The sequence below is a fragment of the Kryptolebias marmoratus genome, linkage group LG19 (genome assembly GCF_001649575.2).
Source record: "Kryptolebias marmoratus isolate JLee-2015 linkage group LG19, ASM164957v2, whole genome shotgun sequence".
Classification (NCBI taxonomy): Eukaryota; Metazoa; Chordata; class Actinopteri; order Cyprinodontiformes; family Rivulidae; genus Kryptolebias; species Kryptolebias marmoratus.
In genome coordinates this window covers 17892399-17915972 of record NC_051448.1, presented here as the reverse complement: position 1 = coordinate 17915972, position 23574 = coordinate 17892399, and the positions used below count along the sequence as shown (strand labels likewise).

General features: G+C 39.7%; 1 protein-coding gene across 12 annotated transcripts in view; it reads right to left on the bottom strand.

The window, feature by feature from the left end:
- Positions 1 to 23574, bottom strand: part of LOC108231818 (neurexin-3b) — a 373487-nt gene that overhangs the window by 35046 nt on the left and 314867 nt on the right. For 9 of the 12 annotated variants that reach the window (XR_005234499.1, XR_005234500.1, XM_037981501.1 and 6 more), the window contains 2 exons: positions 12703 to 12874; positions 3227 to 3316 (listed from right to left, as the gene is read on the bottom strand). Coding sequence is in view for 10 of the 12 variants with exons in the window: in XM_037981501.1 (XP_037837429.1) it covers positions 3227 to 3316; positions 12703 to 12874 (262 nt within the window). In the remaining 2 variants the exon portion in view is untranslated. The remainder of the gene's footprint in view (positions 1 to 3226; positions 3317 to 12702; positions 12875 to 23574) is intronic. The other 3 variants (XM_037981505.1, XM_037981506.1, XM_037981509.1) reach the window with 1 other exon arrangement.

Below are 23574 nucleotides of genomic sequence, written 5' to 3'. Positions count from 1 at the left end.
GCAGGAGGGAGGGACCAAGAGTGAAGATGCTAACTAAGGAATTTTCTGACACAGCAAGCAGAAAACTGACACGCATCACCTTTAACGGTTACATTTTCACTGTAATAAAAGCTGTGATAAAAATTCTCTCTTCAATAAAAATGTATGTTTACTGCACGAATAAATTATGTTCTATGTAGTCTTCCAAATGCCGTGACAATGCAGCATGCTTTTACACATAACCGGTAGCAGTAGGGATACTTTTGGTCTTTTTTACCAAATGACCATCAGCTATTTAATTTATATGAAAATATGAAACAAGCATCTTATTAGGTAGAACCTATATATTATACTTCATCTTTAAAAAAATGTACTTTTTTAAGCAGCTATGAGAAGTCAGTTACTTACCTCCAGTCGACAGCAGTCAAAGTGAGTTCAGTTTGAAAAAAGAGGAGCTGAAGTGATGGAGTCAAGCTAACCGCTAATTGGTCAAGCTAACCAAAAATTAGAGCTGGGCTTTTACAAAAGCAAATTTTTACCATCTAAAACTTTGCTAGCAGTTAAAGTAAACATTACCTGAGTTCTTTCACACAAATTTACTGTTTGCTTTGCTGCCATTTCCTTGATCTACCAACATTTGTGCAACTATGCCAAATGCCTGCACTGTGTGTCCAAGTTGGAATTCCGACTTCGGAGGGCGTTTCAGTGGATTTTTCTGACTTTAAACCTCAACCATTTTGACTGCTGAGTCCCAATGGAACTTGCTGTTAATTTGAGATTAGACTGGGAAATCTGTAAGACACAGCAGGTCTGCAGCAGGATACAATTACCAACTTTAGTATGTACTATTCCAAGTAACACAAATGTTTTTGGCTTGAGAAAATATTGACAAAGGTAACAATTGTCTCATGCCAAAGGGACTAGATGTTAAAATAACGAGTAGCGCCTATAATGTTTGTTAGAATAACTAGAATAGTTTTGAGTTGTTTAAATGCTGGAGATTCACTCTTAAATGGGTCAAGAACTGATTAGCTGTTAGCTTGATTCCCTCATGAGAATTTCTCCTTGATTCTCCAAATTAAGATATGTTTGACTGCTATCCACTGCAAGTAAGATACTGTTTACTCATAAGTACTCAATACAACAAAAACTGAAAAAAAAAAAGAAATCACAAAACTGAACTATCTTTTTAATATCTGAAGAAAACAGTGGACCTTAGCAGTAAATAGACTAATAAAAGTGCATACAGGATTGGACACCTTACAATTATGAGCTGTGTCATGTGAATTTCATTTGGCCAAACCTAAATACCACAGTCAAAACAAGCTGCTCATGCATTAATCATGGAAGGAAAACGCACAAAACTTTCACAATACAGGAATCGTAATTAAAAATCTCATTTGTATAATTCACAGACTGGTACACTGCAAGCTTGTTACATTTGCTTGTTATACAGTACATAAAACATTAAGTATGGAATGGCAGGGACGGGGCATTCATATCACAGGAGATGATACAGCATGTGTGGAGTCATGCATGCAGCAGTAATGATTTTTTTTCCAAACCTGTCAGTGTTTTAGCCGTTGTTAAAGGGACTTTTATAAAAAAGGTTAAGATGTTTATGTGCAATGGATTTTAAAAAAGCAGTTTATAATGGTATTTATGTGGAGTGAGAACATGTTTTATGCACAAAAAAAAAAAATTAAAAGCAGGGCTGTTTTAAAACCCCACACATGGTTTTAACATAAAAACGAGACGCTGAATTGATAATCTCAGCGATTAATAAGGGCAGCTTTATCAGGCCGCAGCGCACCTTGGCGGGTGCACTGTGACACTTTGCTGTCAAAATGGCTCCAATTATCTCTTCATCATCAAATAGAGGTTAGAAATCCATTTCGTGGGATAAGTACATCTAGATAAATTACAGTGGAGAGAAGCACCTGCTGTTTGGAAAGTTTTCAGGGAGATATTCCCACTGATTAGTTTGTTCTCAAACATTGCCATGGATGAGAGCCAGGGGAGTTAATCCCCCTCTCCAAACAGTCTGCCTACTGTTGCGGCATCGATAATAACTCCTCCCAGTCAGTTTTGCTTGTATGATTAGGGGCACTTATACTTAAAGGATTATTCCAGCCATTTGGAAGTGGGTTTCTGCAGAAAAGTTCTGAACAATTAGGATCCTTCCTGTTGTAAATAACTTTCTGAATACCCTCAAATTTGAGACAAAGTGTTTATGTTCGTTGGGATTGAGTTTGAGCGGGGCTTAAGTTGATAAATGTCTTAAAAAAGCTTCAATCTAAAAAGAATTATAGCAGTTCATGCAAAGGCCATTTCATAGAGCTTACTGCCATCAGTTTTGCATTGCATGATTATTTATGATTATTTACATACAATGTGGAGTTATTTTACAAGCAGAAATGGCAGCAGCAGTTAGCTGTTGCACTTCTGGAACAGCCTGGAAACCATTGCGGCAGAAATGTTGGGATATTTCTGCTAAAATAACCATATAACGCAAAACTGAAGGCAAAGTAAAGGTTTCAATAATGGCGTTTTCATAAACTGCTGAAAACTTTTTTCCTTAAATCTCATTTAAGGAAAAAATTCCTTCCAGAAATTACTTTAGATTGTGCCAGAAGTGCTACTACTAGCTGCTGCTGTTACCTTTTGCTTAAAAAACAGCCACAGAATTCCATGTGAACAATTGTGCAATACAAAACCGAAAGCGGTGCGAAGGTTTAAGAAAAAGTGTTTGTATGAAGTGCTACAACATTTGAGATTGAAGCTGTTAAGATGGCAGCAATCCACTTTGTTCTTGGCCCCACTTGAACTTTTAGCTCATCAATCCTGTCGGACATAAACTCTCCAAACTGGGGCTATTCAAAGAGATAGCAACAACTGAAAAGATACTAATAAACTCAACTCAAAATGACTGGAATATCTCTTTAGCAATCACCCTGTTGCCCTGATTATACAATCCTCTTCCAGTCCCTTTAACTGGACACCGTGATTTAACATTATTAAAAAAAAGTGATGATGGCAAGATGGGGAAAAATATATATATAACGAATAAAAAGAAAATCACAAAAAAGCTTTGTTTTACAGATTTTTAAAGGGGTTTTACAGATTTTTTTTTTATCCATTGTCAAAGGTTGAAAGGGAGCAAGCCGATGGAATGACAGAAAATAATAATAATTTAAAAAAAAAAAAAAAAAGGAAAAAACATTCGAGAAGTTGGATAAAGATTTACCTTTCTCCTGAATCCAATCTTCTACTGGCCGGGTATATTTGAAAGGGATTTTCTTATTTGCCATTTGATAGCGCTCAATGTCGCTGTTGCCTTTAAAGTTTGAGAATTTAACAAACAGCTTGAAACAGTTGGCGACAGCAACAGACAACACACATTTATACACTGGTTTATGATGAGGTTTATCTTTGTTTAGAATGATTTATAAAAGCTTTATGAGGTAGTTTTTTTTTTTCTCTTTCTCATGTAGCGTTACTTTAGTTGGTTTTAGCACACTCCACACAAAGATTGCACAAATATTCATAAAAGCACAAAAAGGTACTAAATAACCTGAAAGAACAAGCAGAAACAAATACATCATAGTGTACAGAAAATTGTTAGAAAGAAAGCAAGAAAGAAAGAAAGAGAAAGAAAATCAAGTGCTTAAGAAGAAAAACTTCATTTTACTGCCTTCCTCTAAAGAAAAATTGGTGGTAATTTAAGAGCATTAATTCTCCCACTGGACACCATCTGCTTTTACATTTCAAGGGGCAACAAATGATTCGGAGTAGTAAGTTATTTCAGAAGGAAGGAGCTTTGTAGCCAATTTGCAGGAAAAGGAGGGCAACGTTAGAGGAGGGAGTTGGTCATTTAAAGTATGGCAGACCCATTGGGGGTGAAGTCCCACAGCGACACAGATTTGAAGAGGACAATGCATACAAATGAGATCATTACTGACTTTGTGGGAGGCCTTTTGGGAAGAAAAAAAACCGCACTACAACTCAGCTGCCATATTCCTTTCTTCTTAGACGAGTTCCAGGTATAAGAGAGTTAAGGTTAATAAACCTTTTTTTTTTTTTACAGGAAGTTATGTGCGTGTGCTTTGTCTTTCTTCTTCGTGACACCATTTCCCTTTGTGTCTGTGTCAGGGTACAATGTTTTGTCTGACAGTCACAGAGTCTGTCGGCGCCGAGGATTGAGACGTACGCGTCTGTCTTCTGATGCTTTGAACTAAAACAAAGAGGAAGTGAAAGCTATAAAAAATTAGAAATGACAGCATGACGTCAGTCAGTACCCAGGTGAGAAGGTATTTGAAGCAAAAAGGAACGGAATCAATCATGGTATGAAACAAAGAACAAGGCTGCATAAGTGTGCAAATGTGCCTAGTGTGGGATTGTCTCAGGTGATTGAGCTGCTGAATGTTAACTTCATACACACACAAATTTTTTTTTTTAGAGCCACCTGTGATCGCTCTGTGTTTGGGTACGATATCATGCACGTCCTCGCAGCTGTCCCAGTTGTGCTTCCATTATTTGCTTTCATTACATTATATTACGCACGGCTGAGAACGAAACGCAATCACGTAAAACCATACCCTTCCTTACATCCTTTCATATTCCAGGAGAAAAATCCAGCCAAGTGCTCCGCTTACACCCAGCTGGGAAGGAGTGTGATTAAGGCAGCGAGGGAGCTCAGGGAGCTAAAGGACTGTGTCAGGAGTGTGCTAGCAGGTTAATCAGCCACGCGCAGGACTCCATTCGCCTTCCTTTGATCTCGAACAGGTTTCAGGTGGCGGCCAAATACACTCTCCTCTAGACAAGGGCCACAGAGGAAACTATTACAGCTGTATGTGAAATCAGAGGACAGTGGGGAAGGTTTGGATTTAAATGCACAAGTTGTTTCCTTTGGTTGAAGGTATAAGTTGTGTTTGAATCTGAGAGAAGAAACCACAAGGTTGCTACGCATTTCTGTCGGCGTAGTTTCAGGTGGAGTTCTTCCACTGTTCCATGTGATTAATGAGGTGACAGTTCCTTCGTAATGAACACACCGCAAGCTAATTGTCCAACTAATGAGAAAAATCTCTATAGTTTCTCAATCTGATATTCAGTTTCTGGAGGTGACTTGAAAATTGATAACCTTGCCAATAAAAGCACTGTTTTGTTGATTATTAAATCAGTCTGTCTTTCAGGGTTTTTATATTTTGTCTTTTGAAAGCAGAGTGGCGATGTTTGGTCATGGAGAATTTAAACCAGGTTCAAATTCTGGCCTTCATTTTGGCCTCATGCCTATAAGCTTCTTCCATACTGGGTTGTTTTAGTGACAAGGTCATGGAAACAACTTGGTGCAGCAGTGAAACATGGCGGTAATGTTGTGCTACTGTGGTGTTGTCTTTTAGCACATAGTTGCATCCCGATACCATAAGAGTTGTGCCAGGGCACGCATCTCGAGGACAAAGAAAATAACAGGGGAAAAAAACTATTTGGTGGGTACAAAGAGTTAAGTAACTTTGTGCTTTCGTTCACACAGAAGGTGGTTGTCCAATTTTACCACAATCCAGCCATGTTATAGGTTGTGTAGATTGTAGTCAGTGCAAAGGGGTGATTATTCTGTGTGAAGGAAGCCAAAACTATAAAGCCAATTTCTTTTTGTTGTTGTTGTTGTTTGTTTAAGGCCCATAACTATAACAGTTAATTGTTCATAGGCATTGCAAGCTACTAAATTCTTTAATAGAAAAAAGAAAACCCAATTAGAATTATAGAAACTTGAGCAAATTCTTACAGTAGGGTGTATGTTGGTCAATAGCAAGAATAACATAGGGCTCAAAACTGTTTTCTAGACTTTTAAGAATTAAAGCCTTACTATTTTCAAAGTTAAATGAGACATTATTCCTTAAAAAGTTACCAAAATATTAAAATCAAGTTCCCTTACAGTCTGCTGGTGAACAGGCAGACTGATCACTTGGACTACTTCTAGTAAAAATTCAAGCTAATGTCACCACTTCTTGAAGATAAACATTTTCAAAAAATCCACTTTCATTTAGATTTTCTAACCGAGGTTGACTTCACTTATGTTCTTCAGAAGGTTTGATTTGAAAGTAGAAAGACAAGTTTCATATGATCTCACGGGGTGCTTGAAGGAAGAATGTGATTTTAAAAACACTCCCACTCAGTCCGGATGGAGCGGCAATCCTCAAAACTTCAGTTTTAATTAGCACCAACTTGAGATTTCAAAGTTTTCATCAGTCATCTTGCTCAAACTACAGAGCCACTAGTGATTCTCTCGGACATGCAACATGCTGCAACCAAACATATACTCATGCTTTTTATCTGCTTATAGCAAGTACTAATATTTTTATATATACAAATGAGAAATTACTAAATAACTTCCTTTAGTGTTTTAATGTTTTAGCATCCATACGAACAGGTCAATGACTGAATGCAAACCTCTTTAATCCTCTAATAACCTATTTTCCTTATGTTAAATGAGATTTATGTTTATTCAGTCTGCTTGAGTCTATTTTCGCCCTCACACATGCCGTGGCTGTTTTTTTTTTTTCTCGCAGCCAAAACAATGTTTAGCTTTTATTCCCATTGGTGGCAGCTCTTCAGTCAGCACAAACACTGGCGCAGCAACAGTCATCTGCTGATTTGTCGCTTCGTTCTACTTGGTTTGTTTGCCAGACTGATCTCACCAGGGTTCCATCACAAGGCCAGAGCCGAGAGCACATCAAGACTGTGAAAACGGCTACCCTGACAGGTTCCTAGACTTCTTTTTTTTTGCCATTTAGGGAGGGGGTTGATGAGGAGTGCATTTGATATAGCGTGACACTGTCCAAAAATCGTCATTCCACAGCTCAAATCCAGAGCTAGCTGTTGCAGATGCTGGTTATGAATATCCTGCACCACCCACCTCTTTGCAATCTACAGCTGACTTTCATCTCTACACTCTCAGGTCATTCACTTCTTATTCTCTCTCTTTCTTTTTTTTCCCAGCTCGCTGTCCAGCGATATTCTGCTCCTTCATTTGCTCCCTGATATTCGCCCTCTCCGTGTCTCAGCAATCAGCCCGCGGCGCTCTTCTTGGGTGATTCAAGCCTCTTCAGCCGCACAGCCGCAATTCTGGTGTCATTTATCTACTTTTCTCTCATTCTCCATTTCATTTCTCGTCTTCTATAGCCTTCTATCAGTTTATGTGCCTGCTCTTTCTCTCCTATGTCAGATAATCTCAGTTTTCTACTCCATTAAAATCAGACCTCCCTCCTCCTCAGTAGGTGCACCCATGTCTCCTGTAGGTTTCCCTCAATCCTCCCTCCATTCTCTCAGAGAAGTCAAAGGCGGGAAGTAAATTCATCATTTATCAGGTCGGCTTGAAACTGATGGTGTTGAAAGGATAAATTAGACTGGCGCCGTGTACACCCACCTTAGTCTGAATTCTGAGAGCAAAGAAGATGGTGTTTCAGATAGGGCTAGTCATGTTTGGCTCACCAACACATTGGGGCTTATCTCAGTTTTAAGGATTAGTATTTCTTTCCCCTGTATTTCAGGTCAAAGATTATCAGATACTTTTTCTGTTTCAGGTTGTAGGAGGTGTTCGTAAATTTGAGTGGATAACTGCTTCAAAACAAGCGCAAGACTGTTATTGCCATAACCGACCCGCTTGAACACCACAAATGATAGAACACACACAACACACCCTCAAAGGCATACTTTCCCTCTGGCACAAACAGAGTAGTTAGGCTAATGGCCATTCATCTGAGACAATGGCTGAACCGAGGCCAGCTCAGGGCAAAGGGCGATGGGCAGTTTCTGCCTGGCTTGGCTTGCGCAATTCTCTGATTCGAAGATTCAAAGTCGCACGGAAGAGATCATGTAATCAAGGAGCGCAGCGATTCAGACTGTTATATAAGGAAATTGGAGCCCTCTCACTAAAACAAAGGCGAGCCCCTGCAGTAATGTGACCTGTCACACGAGAACACAGAATCGTAGGAGAGATGCAAAGTCGTGATGGGCTGCAACTGGAAGAAGAGGAGGAGGAGGAGGAGAAAACACGGATAAAAAAAGAATTAGAGGACAGAGGAAGAATAGAAATCTGAAAGGGGCAATGTTGGAGGGGGAGAATAATTAGAAAAAAAAGAAGAAGACCCGAAGAGACAAAGCAGTCACACATAAATCCAACACCCACACACAAAACATGCATTTGCAAGCAAAGCCTGATGGAAACGTCCCTGAATGGGATCAATGTGGGTATATTGTTTTACAGACGGATGGCATCAAGTCTTCTTTCCAAATACGAGCAGCAGAAAAACACCCTATCTTTATCTGGTAAACTAGCCTGGTGAACAATTCCCTGCACCTTAAAACTAATAGAACGCTGATATCCAGCGAGCTCAGTGGGCTCCACATTAACGTTCTGCAACTTAATGTCTTTTCGTTGTTTTCATCTTTTAATAGATCTTGTTCTCTCCAATTTGAATGGCTAATAAAAGCAAAGTGTAAAAACAATTACAACTCTTCTCTGTAAAAACCTCCATTTCTGTTCTTTTTTGTTCAGTTTATGGATGTTAGACTGTGTTAAAGAGAAAACAGACATTCAGACTGAGTGTAAACTAGCCAAATTGTTGATGTTTAAATGACTAACTTAGCTATTTAATAACACTAATGCTTCAATTTTATCAGCTGTCAAAAACCTTGACTTCACTTTTCTTGAAAAAGACTGCTGACATGCAAATACAGACAAGTCGATTCAAACGCTGCCTGACCACCTTATCAGGTGCCGTACACATCTATAGCAATCCATTTCTCTGTCACATATTCTTACTTTATCAAGCTTTATCTGGCTCATTGTGTTCAGAAATATTACCAAAACTATCTTTATCTGCAGTGTTGTATTGCACCGCAACATATTACCATACATCTCCTCTCTGTCATATAATGCAGTCTACTGCAAACTACAAGCTCAATAATAAGATAAAGTTACTGTAATACCTCTCTTACAATGTCAATCAATGCTGAACATGAGTACTTCTGCAAATGTATAGCTCGTGACTAAACTTTTGAATGAGATTTGAATTGATTTTACAGTTAAAACCCATAGGATGGATATTGAGTAAACTTTCATTAAAATATAAAGCACGTGACAGTCAAAAACTGAGTCAATTAAAGGCCTGGCATTCTTTAAAAGAATGCATATCATCAAAGTGTATGTTGTGAATGATTCCTCTACCACATCAAGTTTTAGCTCAATCTGGTAAAATTAACTCAGTTGTAGCCATTTTGTGTTGGCTAATTCTATTTAGCTGTGGCGTCCATCTTTCAACGGATAGACTCCAAAAATCGGATGTCGAATAAAGTCTCTGAAAAGTTTCAAAAAAATCTGTCCAGTGGCTCATAAGATAGTTTGCTAACAGACATTGTTGACACCAACAATTTTTTCAGCAAAGATCGTGCACAATGAGTAGTATTTGGAGTATGTGTTCTTAACGAGACTCAGCTACTGGCACACCAAAATTTTAGCACAATATTTGCAATAATGACTCAATTATAGCCATTTTCTTGTTTTTTATGGTCAGTTGGCTGTGGTAGCCATCTTCAATTTCATTGACTCCAAGAGGTAATCAGTTGCAGATGTATGTCCAATGATTACTTTCTCCAGGGTTTATGAAAATTAATCCAGTTGTTCATGAGATATTTGGGAAACAGACACAAAAAGGCAAAAACTTTATCGTCTGCCTTCGCCTGCCTTTTGGCTGGAGAAAATAAGCATACAAATCAACATATGTACTGTAAACTACGGAAGCCGACAGCAGACATGTTCCGCATAAACTTTTTTCTGGTGGTTTTCTCGAAATCACGAGTTATTGAATCAAACATGGAATGTGGAGGTTTTGTTTGCCAATTCTGCTTGTGAAAACACACAAAGCAAATTATCTGACCAACTTCGTGGTGTCATTATGATTTACCTATCACCTATTTACAGACTTATTCATAGAATTCCACATGCATGCCACAACTTACACTTCGAAGTCCTCTCCCGCTGGTGAAAGGAATCAGGTTTAACACACCAATCATCTCATCTTGACACAATGTAATCGTTATTTCGTGATAATGACATAAATAACTCGTGATCTTGAGTTATTTATGTTTACGTGGAACACGTGCGCTCTCAGCTTCCGTAGTAAACAGATGAAAGGTGTAGAAGCTAAAAAAAATGTTTGGACAAGACATAAATATGAAGGTTGTTCTTAACTCTGCTGGTTTTCAAATATGGAGTAAACCTGTGAAGTTAAATTACCTAAAAACTTTTATCCCCTCAGTGAGTGTTGGTCAAACGGGACTGTATCTGTATGCCATGAAGAAGTGCCTTACGTGGATGGAAAGCACCTTCTTAGTATTTCTGCAGCATTACTGTGACTCAAATGTTATGAAACTTGTCTTAAATCATCTAGTCAATGAAAACCGAAGGACAGCCAAAGGCAAAAGAAAGCCAGAGACAGAAGGGATTATTGTCACCTGGACTAGCACTGAACCAAACCAAACAACATGCCAGGCCAGGCTAGGAAAGGAGGCGTTGGTGAATGCATGTCACCAAGAGCACACAGTGGTGCTTAAGGGGTCAACTCAGATTTGTTTGCCCCTCATGACTGGACAGCAACAGCCTTAATGCTTTACTTATTGTTATTTCTTTTTTTACTGTTTGGCAAGTGTTGCACCTTTCATTCTCTATCACACTCATGTCCGTTCCCTAACTGACCACCATTTTATCTTCAGTGTGTTTCCATATCTCTTTCTGCCTTACTGTGGCACATTTTGACCACAGTGATCAATGAAATTCTTAGTATCTTGTGTCATCCTTTTTTTTTTTCGGCTAACCGACACTTTTTATCCGTTTTGTTTCTCAGCGTGTCTGCTCTGTTTATCTAAGTGAAATTGAAAAAAGGAAAAACAACAACAACAAAAAAAAGGACAACATTGTGGTTTCTCGAAAGCTATTTTACTGGAAGACTTGAAAGGATATCAAACTTTAGGAGAGGCAGCTTCATTTAATTGACTTAGCTAGACGCAGGAAAGAATTTTCCCCCATTCCCTCCCCCTCTCTGACTCCCTCACCTTGCTAGCTGAGTGGCACATATCTGCTCCAAAGGAGGAGAGCTCCTGAGCCTCCAATTGGAGCAGGTACTGTTTGATGAACCTATTTGTATTCTGCTGCTGTGCGGCTTCTGCTGACCTGGGAATAAGAGATACAGGAAAGCAGCAGCTTTATCTGGCCAATAGGCCACCCTTGGTTTCTGTCTCGATCCTTACTTGCTTGCCCACTGACCAAATTCCTCTTGGTGTGTTTGAATCCCTTTTTCTTGTCTTCTGAAATGAACAAGCCAGATGTTGCACTATTATTGCCTCTAGCAAGACAAAGAATTCTAGCTCCAAGCGTTTTTCTCTGGTGGAGTCAGGTGTAAGAATAAGAATGGACAGATGTATTTTGAGTCATAGTTCATTTAATTAGCATAGTTTATATGTACTTTTGGACCACAAGGGGCCACTTCTCAGTCCCTGAGTTAGTTTGTCTCGTGTTTTTGTTTATGTATTGTGGTCATTTGTAGTCCTTGTGTATTTATAAGGGCTTTTTTTAGCTCTTGCTTCAAAGTAGGCACTTTCCTGGTTCAACAGGGCTTCACGAATTGCGTAAGAAGATGTGATTACATACATTACATGCATATACTGTATAAACATTTGATCAAGCACTCTGAACACTGTTCCAGCACCTGCACTGTACTGGACTCTCACTGTCAAAGCAGAAGAAACTTAACTGTTGTTGTTATTGTTGTTTATGAGGTCCTCTGTTTTGAACACCAAGTAGACTGACTTGTCATATGAATCCTCATTCAAACTCTTCTTTAAAAGTAAACCAAAGACCCACAATACACAACTCCAACTACTGCGTACTCCATTGTTCTTGCTGATGACTATCACGTGAATAGCAACGTAGTCATGCTGCATAATTACAGTATTCCACTGGAGGTGTGAAAGCAAACATGTAGGTCCCTACATAATAGGACTAAAAACCCATATTACCATGAGAAACAATGACATGTTTTGCACGGGCCTGATATTGCTTTGTGTACTAGAAACTACAACAACAATGGAGTTAAAATTATCTTTTTTAATTGCATCTAGCTTGTTTTGTCAAAACTTTCATCATTTAACCTAAATAGTGTGATGAAGAGGGTAAAAATTGAGAGAAAACAGTAAATGGTGTCAAAAAAGAAGAATTGTTTTGGAAAAGTGTTCAGCCATTCTTTGAATTTTCAGAGGAATCATCAACCATTTATTATAAAAATATTATACGTCATGCACCCGCCTTCTCTCATTGTTGAGAAATGAAGCCAGCAGAATCCAGATGTAAAACTTGTACAGGGGCCAGCTTTTGGGGACGGTGGTCCCCTTCAAGCTTCAACATTGAATTCTGGTCACTTGTCTACCTTTAATTAACGGTTGATGAGGTGAATAGAGACTACTTAGATTTGTGTAATGTCAGTGTTATTGCCACCTTGCTGGACTGGCATGGAAATTGCAGGGTTTTTGTTGAGAGATTTGTTTATATTGAGGATGGTGTAGTCAGGGCCTTGGAAACAGATGGTATCCAGTGGTTCAGAAACTACACAACAATTTTACTCTCATATTCTACCAACAATTCACATGATACATTACAAGTGTGGGCAGTACCTGAGGGAAAGTGCTCATTGACCGGCCAGTTGTCCACCTGCAAGGTTGCATTGCCTCCGTTCCTGGTGAATCGGACCAAATGGTATTTGCCGTCATTTACCGGCGTGCTGTTTTCCTTCACACTGATGTCCACCGTCCCAATGTTAAACGTCACTCCCACTTTGCCTTGTTCCTACAAGGAACAGAAAATGAAAGAAAAAAAAAAAAGAGTTGGTGTTATAGCACTTTATCAATTTATTAAACTTATGAATGCCATCAAAATCAGCAAGTGTTAAAAAGCCCAAGTCACATTAAATGTGCCATAACTGTCAAAGCTAAGTTTATTAATCACCTGAACTGTGTGTTTTCCATGATCCTCACTGCATGTTTTGTTGAGCACTAATGAATTAATTATACAGTAAACTAAGTGTAAAAAGTTCAATAAAGGGATGTGGATGAATGCTCCCAGCTGGTGCTAATGGTGAACTACACAAAGAACCTGAGGACAGTTGTGCACAACGCTTCATTATACAACCGTAATGTAACCCCCCTTAATTTTCACAAGTCTGCCAGCGTGTTTTATTGTGACAGCTTCTGTATTCGTGGGCATTTCAAGCAGAAGCTTCAAAGCGGAGGCAGGGCCTGAGCGAGCGGTGGCGGCGAGGCAGAGCCGTGTTCTCTGTGTCGTTTGTTTTTAATCCCCCATAGGGAATCTCTCTGTGTAATTACTTTCTTTAGAAGCCCAGAGCAGTGGGACCATTTCTCATAACGAAACCAAAATTACGAGGGTTCGCACGGGGGAGCAGACACGTATTGTTAATTGATCAGCTGAGGCCCTGGCCCTGCATGACGGACTGTTAAAGTAAGGACCCTGATCATGTTCAGCGGAGTGTCTGTCAGTGAGAGTGTAACAACTTACAATGTATGACACATTGCCTAAACCTGCTGACCTCCATTAAATGTCACACACTCTGCTCGAACGCAAACATATACACAACACAATTCCGCAAGCTGCATTCTCAATTAAAGGAACACATATTGCCTGTCGCCTTTCATGCCAGAGTTTTAAACTAAGACAGTCTTATGATGAAAAATAACAAATCTTTAGCCATTTTGGTCAAACCTAGCATTTTGGTGTTTTGGTCAAAATAACAACATACTGTGTTGGGGATCAAAGAAGATCTGTTCGCACTCAGAGTATGTGTTGGGATGAAGCTACCATTGCACCAAATTGCAGCTCAATATCAGTAAAATTACCTAAGTTATACCCATTTTTGCGTTATCTAAGTTGTTTTGCTGTGGTGGGCATCTGAAATCATGTTGAGCCCAAAAGTTATTCAGTTGTTGATGTGCATCCAATTGTTACTTTCTGAGAGTGTCATTAAAATCTGTCCAAGAGTTCATGAGATATTTCGCTGACTCCAACAGTTAATGCAAAAGTTTTATACAAAAATAATGCACAATATGAATTGCATGTATGTGTTGGGGATGAATCGGAGCTACTACCACACTAAATTTCAGCTTAAATATCTGTAAAATTAGTTTTCTTCTAGCCATTATTGTGTTTCCTAAGGTCGCTTTGCTGTGGCGGCCATCTTGAACAGTGTTGATTCAAAAAGTTAATCAGTTGTAGATGTGCATCCGGTGATTTCATTAAGAGTTTCATTAAAAGCCGCCTGGTGGTTCATGAAAATTCATGAAATATTTTTCTAGTAGACAGATAAATGAGCACACACACACACACACACACAAATAAGCAAAAACCTTTGTGTATACTCTACAAAAAAAAAGAAGAAAAACAAGACTACTATAGCATGTTAAAGTATGTACCTCCTTTATTTCTAACATTTTTAAATGACTGTTTTCATCATATTTGCTGCTATTTTTGCTGCATTAACACACACAAAGAATATGAATGAGTTTGATATGTAACAAATTTTATCTTCTAAATCAAGTTTGTTCCCACAGTTCTTACACTGAAGAAAATCTAGGAGAAAAAGAAACTTTTTCTACGTCTAAGTTAAGAGCACTTTTTTGCTTCCATGCATTTTTTTTGTGCAAGAGGGCAGGAGTATATTCTTATCTTTATTTAAGGTACAGTGCATCATTCTGTAGCTAAATGTCCCTTAGGTATTCAAGAAAGTACAAACCTCCAAAACAAACAAAAAAAAAAAAACCCACAAACTTAACTTTGCAATGACTATGCATACAGTAGATTTCCCTTGAAATTCAGTTTTTTAAACTGCCTGTAAAGGCTCACACTGTGTTCAGTGCCTCATCCCTACTTACACTGACAACGTCTTTGTCTATTCATAAAACGAGATATGGGATAATGTTTCAGTGGTTTTGAAAGCAGCTCTCCTCAGCTCAGTTAATAATGGAACAGCAACGTCAAAGACATGAGAAAGCCATTTCCTAAAAGCTGAGGTAGTGCTCAGAGAGGGAGTCGGACAAGATGGATGTTCGACTCTGCACTTAACTTTGTTGTCACTGGCGCTGTAAATGGGCTCTTAATATAAGTAGTTGTCATTAAAACATGGAGCGACACACAAACGCCAGACGTTGTGGCGAAGGCAGAAGGTTAATGTTTGTGTGTGGCTGTGAGTGTGTTTGTTTGTAACATTGGAAATATCTCATGAATCACTGAAAAAATATTAATAAACTCTCATAAAGTAACCAGTGGGTTGACATTTACAACTGATTAACTTTTGGAATCAACCTGATTCAAGATGGCTGCCACAGCAAAGCAATCTTAGCAAACTGCTGCACGAGAATGCACATAATGTTATTTTCATGGGTTGACAAAAATGACTATAACTGTCATTTCTCACCATAAGATGATCTTAGACAAACTCTGGCAGGAAAGGCGGCGCGCAATAAGCATTCCTTCGAGCAACTCTCTAATTTACAGGAATGAAAAAAAGCATGTCTGGCTGCTGAAGTGCATACAAAGCACATGAGAACTGTGACCTTCAGAGGTTGTGATGCAGCCACCACGGCTCTCCTGTGTAGCCACATATCCGACCCACTAATACCTACAAGCAAAGGCAGATCGTCACCCACCCGCCCCTGGCTCTGGTACAAACACAGCAAAACACAACAACTGTACACCTTTGTAACTGTTGCTGAGAGCCTCCAGGCACTGGAAAAAAAAAGGCTACTGTGTGTATCAGTGCTTCACAACGGCACACCTCTCCCTTTCTCTTTTTCTCCACACTGTTCCCGTTGTCCAGCTACCCTCCCGCCTCTGTCGCCACCCACCTGCCTGCCCACCCCAGCACTGCAGCAACGTTTGAGTGACAGATCCAATTACGTTTTTTATTGGCCTGTCGCTCTCGAGGCAGGAAGGCACTTCATTGTCTCCTGAGCAAAAGGGGAAAAATGGCTATTGTTCTCTTAGTGGAAAAGATGATGGCCACTATTCTAGCTGTAAACAAATGATGCGCGGAGAATCACTTGCAAAACTTACACGCGCACACTTGACAAAACACGCACACAAACACAGACGCAAAGCCTGAAAGTCTGCCCTCGCGTGAATAAATCTTTAACACACAAAAAAAGTATTTAAACATTCAATCAGCTGCCTTCACTGACTTTAAATAGCAAAAGCTCCAGACTTTAAATCACAGTAATTTACTGGTATGATGCGCTAAAGCTTTTTCATCGCCTAAAATGCCCTTAAGTATCTATTTGCTGCCAAACACACACAAAGACTGTTTCAGCACTACAGAAAAAGATCATGCCGACGGTGTGTGTAGGCATGTTGTATTCACACTCTGTGTAACTAAGTCTGATAAATGTATACCTCCCCGCCCCCTTTTGCTGTTAGCTATCCCGGGCTTGGCACGCGGCGCTCCAGCGCTCCCACGTGTCCCGGCTCACGCTGACATCAGTAATCAGGCCTGCCGCAATCCAATTCAGGACCGATCAATGCCTCCAACACACAGAGTGCTGCTGGCAGAGCAAAAGAGAGAAAATCACTCAAAGCAGTGGTGGGCGATCCTGCAGACAGCCATCACGGCCCTCAGCGGACAGCTGCTGTACAGAGGACGAGCTGCTCACAATAGACCACGTCCCTGGCTCGCTGAATGGTCATTCTGTTAAGCCACGGGCCCCTGGATGGATAAATACATCTGACAGCCATTATATAGAGGTGAGATGGGTTGAATAAGCATGTTTAGCTTCGCTGGGGAGAAAACCAGCTGACAAAAATGATACAGGGGCTAAAAAAAAAAGGTTGTATGTGAAAGATGCTGTCAACAAAAAGAGCTACATTAAAAGTGCCTTGAGGCCAGATAGTAGTAATAAAGTGGGAGTTTCCCCCCTGCAAAATGGTATTGCATTCCAATCAAACCTTGATTGAAATCTGGTACCGCCAGCAAGAAGCTGTATGGTGAATCTATACTAAGGCTTAGACGGGATGGAGGGAGATCTGGTATCCGGAGCGTGAACTTGTCCCTGGGTAGGAGTTTGGGTTACATACCCCTTCTTTCATCTGACATCAGCGCTCGACTTAGCTTCTGTGGTCAGAGGCCATCAAAAGCGGATCAGGGAAGCAGTGGAAGCAGAATCAATAGAGTGCAGAAGCTAGGACAAACGTGAGACACGCTGAATTGATGCTCCCGGCCTTCCTGGTGCCAAAACCATTCATCTTAAGTAATTGACAGAGATAACTCAGAGATGTCACAATGATTTGTAGCTGTCTGCTCTTGTGTGTGTCAAGCTCTTCAAATAGAAATTTGCAAAGAGGTAGAATGTTATAGGGTCTTTTAAAAGAGAATTGCGTGTGTGCTGGTCCTAAATGCACAGAATGTACAGTCTGGTACTGTGTTTGGGCTCATAAAAAGTCTGGAAATATTGATACAGTGTTGATAAAAAGACAATGAAACTAAAAGCCACAATTACAGGCAGGATTTCCTTCCTAAATTGAAAAGATCATGATCTACAAAGCAAATATGTGCAACCAAATCAATAGGAAAAAAATCCCATGGAGGCTGCTGCCATGATGACATGGTTTCAAAACTTAGCACCTCTAAAGTTATGCAATTTATTCTGATTCCTCCACGGAGCCCAGCGCTGGTGAGGAGTTAAGTGATTGATAACCTTTGTATTTATCTGTCTTCTGAACTGGTTGGCTGTTAACATTACACAAAAACTACTGTCCTTATTTGCATGATAGGTGGTGCACAGGGGGAATCATGGGGTCTTTTTCTCAAAACCTACAAGATAAGCATTCTGCCCCTTTAACAAAACACTTGGCCCTGAGATGCTTTTTTCCTACCTTGGTATTGTTTATGCAAGAACTGAGGCGGAACAGGGGGATGAAGTCATTCTGCTGTTATCACACCTCTGAACCAGTTTGGAAAGTTTGAGACTGTACTGTAAGCTTCACATAGGATGAGGTTTGGGGGAAAAGAAGACAATCAGTCTATCTTTTCATATATATACATATATATATGTGTGTTACAGCTCTGTCACTAGCTACCTGAAAGTGCCTCTTTGTGGAGACCGTTTCCACACTTTAGGGTTAGACCCGACACCTAAACATTTTTATCTTATTGCCAACAACTCCCATGAAAAAACAAATTATTCTTAGTAATGAAAGTAGTACACCCTGATTGAATACATATTGACTGCCACCTTGTATGTTGAAGTGTTTTCAGTGATTTGTTAGTGCTGTTAGTGATTTGAAGATGACTCTCAGCTACTGTAAAACTAAACTGAAGCTCAGTGTCTGTAAAATTGACAAACTTAGTAATTTTTGTGTTTGCTGAGGTGAAATAACTATGGCAGCCATCTTGATCATGGTTGAGTCCAAAAGTTAAGGAGCTGTAGATGTACATCCAGTGATTATTTTGAGAGTTTCATGGCATTTTATGGCAGCGAGCAGTAGTAATTTTTGTCTTTGACAGACTAACATGGGTCTTCTGTTCTTTTTTCCATAAATGATTAGAAACAAACCAAAAAGACAAATATGGGCACTGTTGTTTAGTTTAGGTCCATTCCATAAACATTATACTAATGGTGGAATTATCCGCTGGAACAACAAATGAGTATAAATGTTGCCCTGAAAAAAGCCCCAGAAAAATTGACTATTTTTTTCTTCTTTCAACTGTGTATGCTAAAAACTGCTTCACCCAGTTGTTGTAGAAAAATCACCTAACTTTTTTGTGACCTCCTTAAACAATTGGGGGAAAACATCTTTAATTTGTGCCATTTAGAATAAGTAAAAGTAAGACTACAGAAGGGTAATGTCTCATTCAAAGCTATTTAAAAATGTGGCACAAATTGTTCTGAAGAGAACACAAACAATCTGAAATCTTATGCGGACAATCTGCCCTGTTTGACATAATGATGAATCATTTATCACTCAAATAGAATGACCATTTTAATCTAATTAAGTAGCCATAACTCAGGGGAAATTATGTGCTTTCACTGATGCTTCACAGAAGCAACGCAAAGCCCTAAATGAGACAGAAAAAGCAAAGGAAGACATATTTCATAGTTATGAATAAAGCACAGTGACATACAGAAAGTGCTCAGAGCAGTGATGCATACGCAGTGCTGCTGACAGAGAAACAGACCACAAGAAGGAACTACTAATTTTGGAAAGACATGTCCTGCTGTGGAGCTGCTTAAAACAGACAGGGTTATTCTTTCTCACATTTTAAGCAGAGGCTGAAGCAGTGGCAGTGCTAATGCACTACTCAAATAAACATTCCCGTGAAAGCTGTGAAATTCCATAAATCATTAAGTGGCTCAAATGTTCATTCAGATGTTCATAATCAGCTGCAGAAGTGTTGTGAGAGGCCATGTGTGAGGATACAAGGCGTGGCGGTCTGGGCGCCTCTGAAATATTGATCGCACCTAAAAGAAGCCGGCGGTCCAACACAGACTGGATTTTACACCTGAGAGCGCCAGGAACGGCTTCATCGAGTGGACAGGAACAAAATGGTTTCTAACTCGCAGTTGCTTTGTGCTAGTGTAATTGTTGGGCTAATACCAGTAAGTCCATTAGCCAGTTGGTTAATGCCCGGCTGTGCCAGCTATATTTAAGAGAAATAGTTGTTGCATTTTTAATAGAAACGCAAGCAACAGCAGCAGCATTGCCAGGGAAAAGAACGGCTTTGACTCCTGCGCTCGGCTCAATGTCAAACTCAGAGCCGCGCTCTTTGATCTGCTGCCTCAGAATATGAATCGTGCACGGTCAGCCTTATCAATTATTTACACCCACTCTTTCTCTATTTCCTGTTTGTCCGCTCGTGTGGCGGTAACTTGCCCTGACACTAATGGCGGACGGCCAGCTGAAAACATTCATCAATGTTACCGCAAAGTCCTCTCCAGCTCTGTACGATCACTTTCAGCCTTTTTGGAACTTAGACTACTGACGGTGCACTGATCCTAATCATTGCTGCCGTGCTTTATTGTGTGTTGTCCCAGGAAAATTAGTCCTTGATGCTTTCTGCATCTTTCACACAAACCAATTTGTAGCTTAACCTCCAAAAAACTAATAATCAAGGTGTAGTATATTGCCAATATTTGTTTTGTTACTTTTAAAATGATCTTTGCTCAAGTTGTCGAAATAAATTCTGTTTACTGAGCTTTTATTGTTTGTCCAATTAGCTTTTTTCCACTTTAACACAGTAATTCTAATTATTTCAGTTTAACAAATGCCTCATTTGAACATTAACACTTTAAATTTTAACATCACAATATTGGAAAGAAATGGGTTGCTATACTTGAACTAAATACATTTTTTTAAATTTAAGTTTTGCTAAATATTCACTGATACATTAAAGTCATTAATTTAGACAGGGTGCAAATTATCCAGTAATGACATAAGGATGGACATTTTTTTTCCATTGGCGCAAAAAAAAAAAAAAATGCATGGCACTAAATGTTCTAAAATGTCTTAACTTGACAAAGACCAAGGTCTATTAAGTTCTTACTGATTGTGATTGACTGCAGTTGGTAGTTTCATTTTGCCAGCATAAACAGGTTTCCTTGACAGCGCTTATTGGATTGACCAATACTCTTCTGTCTCCCTCAGATGAAGGGAAATTGATTATAATGTTCAGGAGCAACCCAGGAACCAACAAGGCTCAAGTCTGACATAATGGAAACTGCTGGAACACTAGTGTCCTTGTCCACTGCGAAGTGAGTTTTAAATCGCCAAAGACCGAGAGAGTGCTGCTCTAGAAAGAAGCCACTGCTCCAAAAAGTGACACTTTTATCTTTGGTGAACAAGCCAAATGTCTTCTACAGAAATATCTTATGTCTATAAAAGACAGATTGAGAATGTGGCCACAATGGCAAAAAGTAGTCAAGGTGAGGCTTTAAAATCTAAGAACACTATCACCTGTATCATCTCAAATCAACAGCTAGGCCAGTGGTGTCCAATCCTGGTCCTGGAGGGCCACTGTCCTGCATGTTTTCAAGTTCTACTGAAGCCTGTTAATCACTCACTCATTCAAATAAGGTGTGTCAAAAGAGGGAAACATCTAAAACACGCAGGATAGTGGCCCCTCAGGACCAGGACTGTACACAATCGAGCTAGACGGTTAAAACTTAGGTGCTCCAACAGGACAATGAACACAAATGCACATTAAAACCGGTTTCTGACAAGTTGAATCAGTCTAACATGAAGGTTTTGCAATGATCACTCCAAAATTCCTAAACGTCCAAAAATCACATTAAGAATAACTATGGTTGTTACTATTATCAAAGACAGAAAAGTTATACTCTTGAGAACAACCACACAGAAAAATATGTTTTGTGTCATTTCAGTCAACATTTCATTAACTGATGTCAACACCAGATAGAATAATAGGAAAATTAAAATTAAATGTCAATGCATTTTTCTTGACTTAGTTCTGTCTTTTTGAATATAGCTAAACCCTGTTTGAAATATTAATACAGTTTTTCTTTACACTTCAATATAAGATATGATCATGTGTAAGATGAAATATATAACTGTTTCAAACCCCATGAACACGTTTTTTCAAACCTGTTTTAGTGGTGGTGTGGGGGAGTGTTCAATAAAACACTGTTGAAATTAAAAGTATGCATTTATGTGACAGTTGGTGTTATTAACAAAGCAGGATGCCAGGAATAATAATAAAAAAAATACATACAGCACCTTTAGAATTTGTTTCCTCTTTCTGTAATTTTGTAACTTTGTGAAAAATGTGCTCATAATGCTGGAGTAGTTCACCAACATAGAAAGCAGCATTTAGAAAACAGAACCACTCAAAGGTTCCGGAGGTATCGTTCCATCTCTGTTTCTGGTCAGAAGGCTACACAGCTGTGGTAATTGCAATGCATGCTGCATAATTACAAGCTTGCTGAACCACAGACGCGTGCTAAAACTTCAGCCATGAATTTTCATCAGCCTGAACTGCTGTTGTGCTATTTCATTTGCACCATTACACTAACAACAGGTATCCAAGGGAAAGGCAAAGCTGGTGGGTCTCACTCCCCTGCAAACACATATAATGCACAGCTTAAACTGGTGTCTTGATGGTATTTACTCAGTGTAGACTTTGATTTGACTTTATAGTATCTGATTCATTTAGGGAAAGAGATACTGTGACCTCACAATGTGTGGTGTTGGACCACATGGTCCCCATGCATCATGAGGCTCATTAAAAAAAAAAGAGCCAATGAATAGGATTTGTGCTAGATAGAATAATATGCTGTGAAAGTCCATTAGGGACCAGGCTAATGAAACTGAAACAGCTTGGTGATCAAATTAGAATCTGTTCGGCAGATATTTAATTTAATGTGCTGCTGAATTTGAACACTTTCCATTTGGTAGCTCCAGAAAGGAGGCAGAACACAATAAATCAAGTGGTCACACAATTCATCCTGCATTCATTCCACCCCTTCATTTTTACGAAATGAACAACTTGCCAACGTATTCCCAAACTTGCTACCTTTTTATATTCTGAAGCAAATCACTGCTCAAGCAGAAACATAGAAATAAGTAAAGACACACCAGGCTGCAGCAAACATGCGTGTTTGTGTTTTCCCACAGAGCATACCTCAAATCACAATCAAATGTGTCATCGCAGCTGCTCAGTGGAGAGTCATAGGGTGAAAATATTTAAATAGCCGAGAGAGAGAGAGAGAGAAAAAAAAAAGAAATCAGCTTGTTTGAAGAGCAGCTCTGAATTTTCCGCACGCTCTCGTTACCAGATCTGGGGTTAAATGCAAAACAAAAACCACGCTTGGAGAAAAAGGGAGGGAGGAGTGCAGGGAAAACAGAAGCAGCAATTTAAGATGGCTGCACATCCTCCCAATTAGCAAAATAAATGGCAATTATTGGAGAAAGAGATACAAACTCAAAATTATGGGAAAGTTTCATTCAAGAGACTCTTTCTAATAAAATGGGTTGGAACATATTGGCTGTTGTGAAAGGTGAAAATGGTGGAAACGAGACTAGTCACAAACCTGACCCAGTGAGACCTCACAGTGAGGAAACTCAGGCCCTATCTGGTCAGGAGGGGGAGAGCAACCCTCCATATCAAGATAACATCACCCAGCCGGCTGTGACCGGGGAGGATGGTCAAGACTTGCTGTTTGTTCAGCCCGCTGAAATTGCATATGGAACCATGCCGTGCCAGGCCCTCTCATACCCTCAAACAGCTGGGGTGGTGAACCCTGTGTTCACCTACTATAGCTCTCCAGTAATGGGGCCCCTATCTCCATTTATGGCCCTTCCGATGCAGGCAAGGATGGTTTCCAGCGAGACTCCCTTTGCCACCTGGCTCTGGTCAGGAGGCCAAGAAGCCATAAACAATGAGATGCAACTATTGGGCCCAGTGAGAGACATGGACTGGAGATAACGCAGACCTTGAAGGACACAGAGCCTGGGAAAGGAAGAGGGAGTGA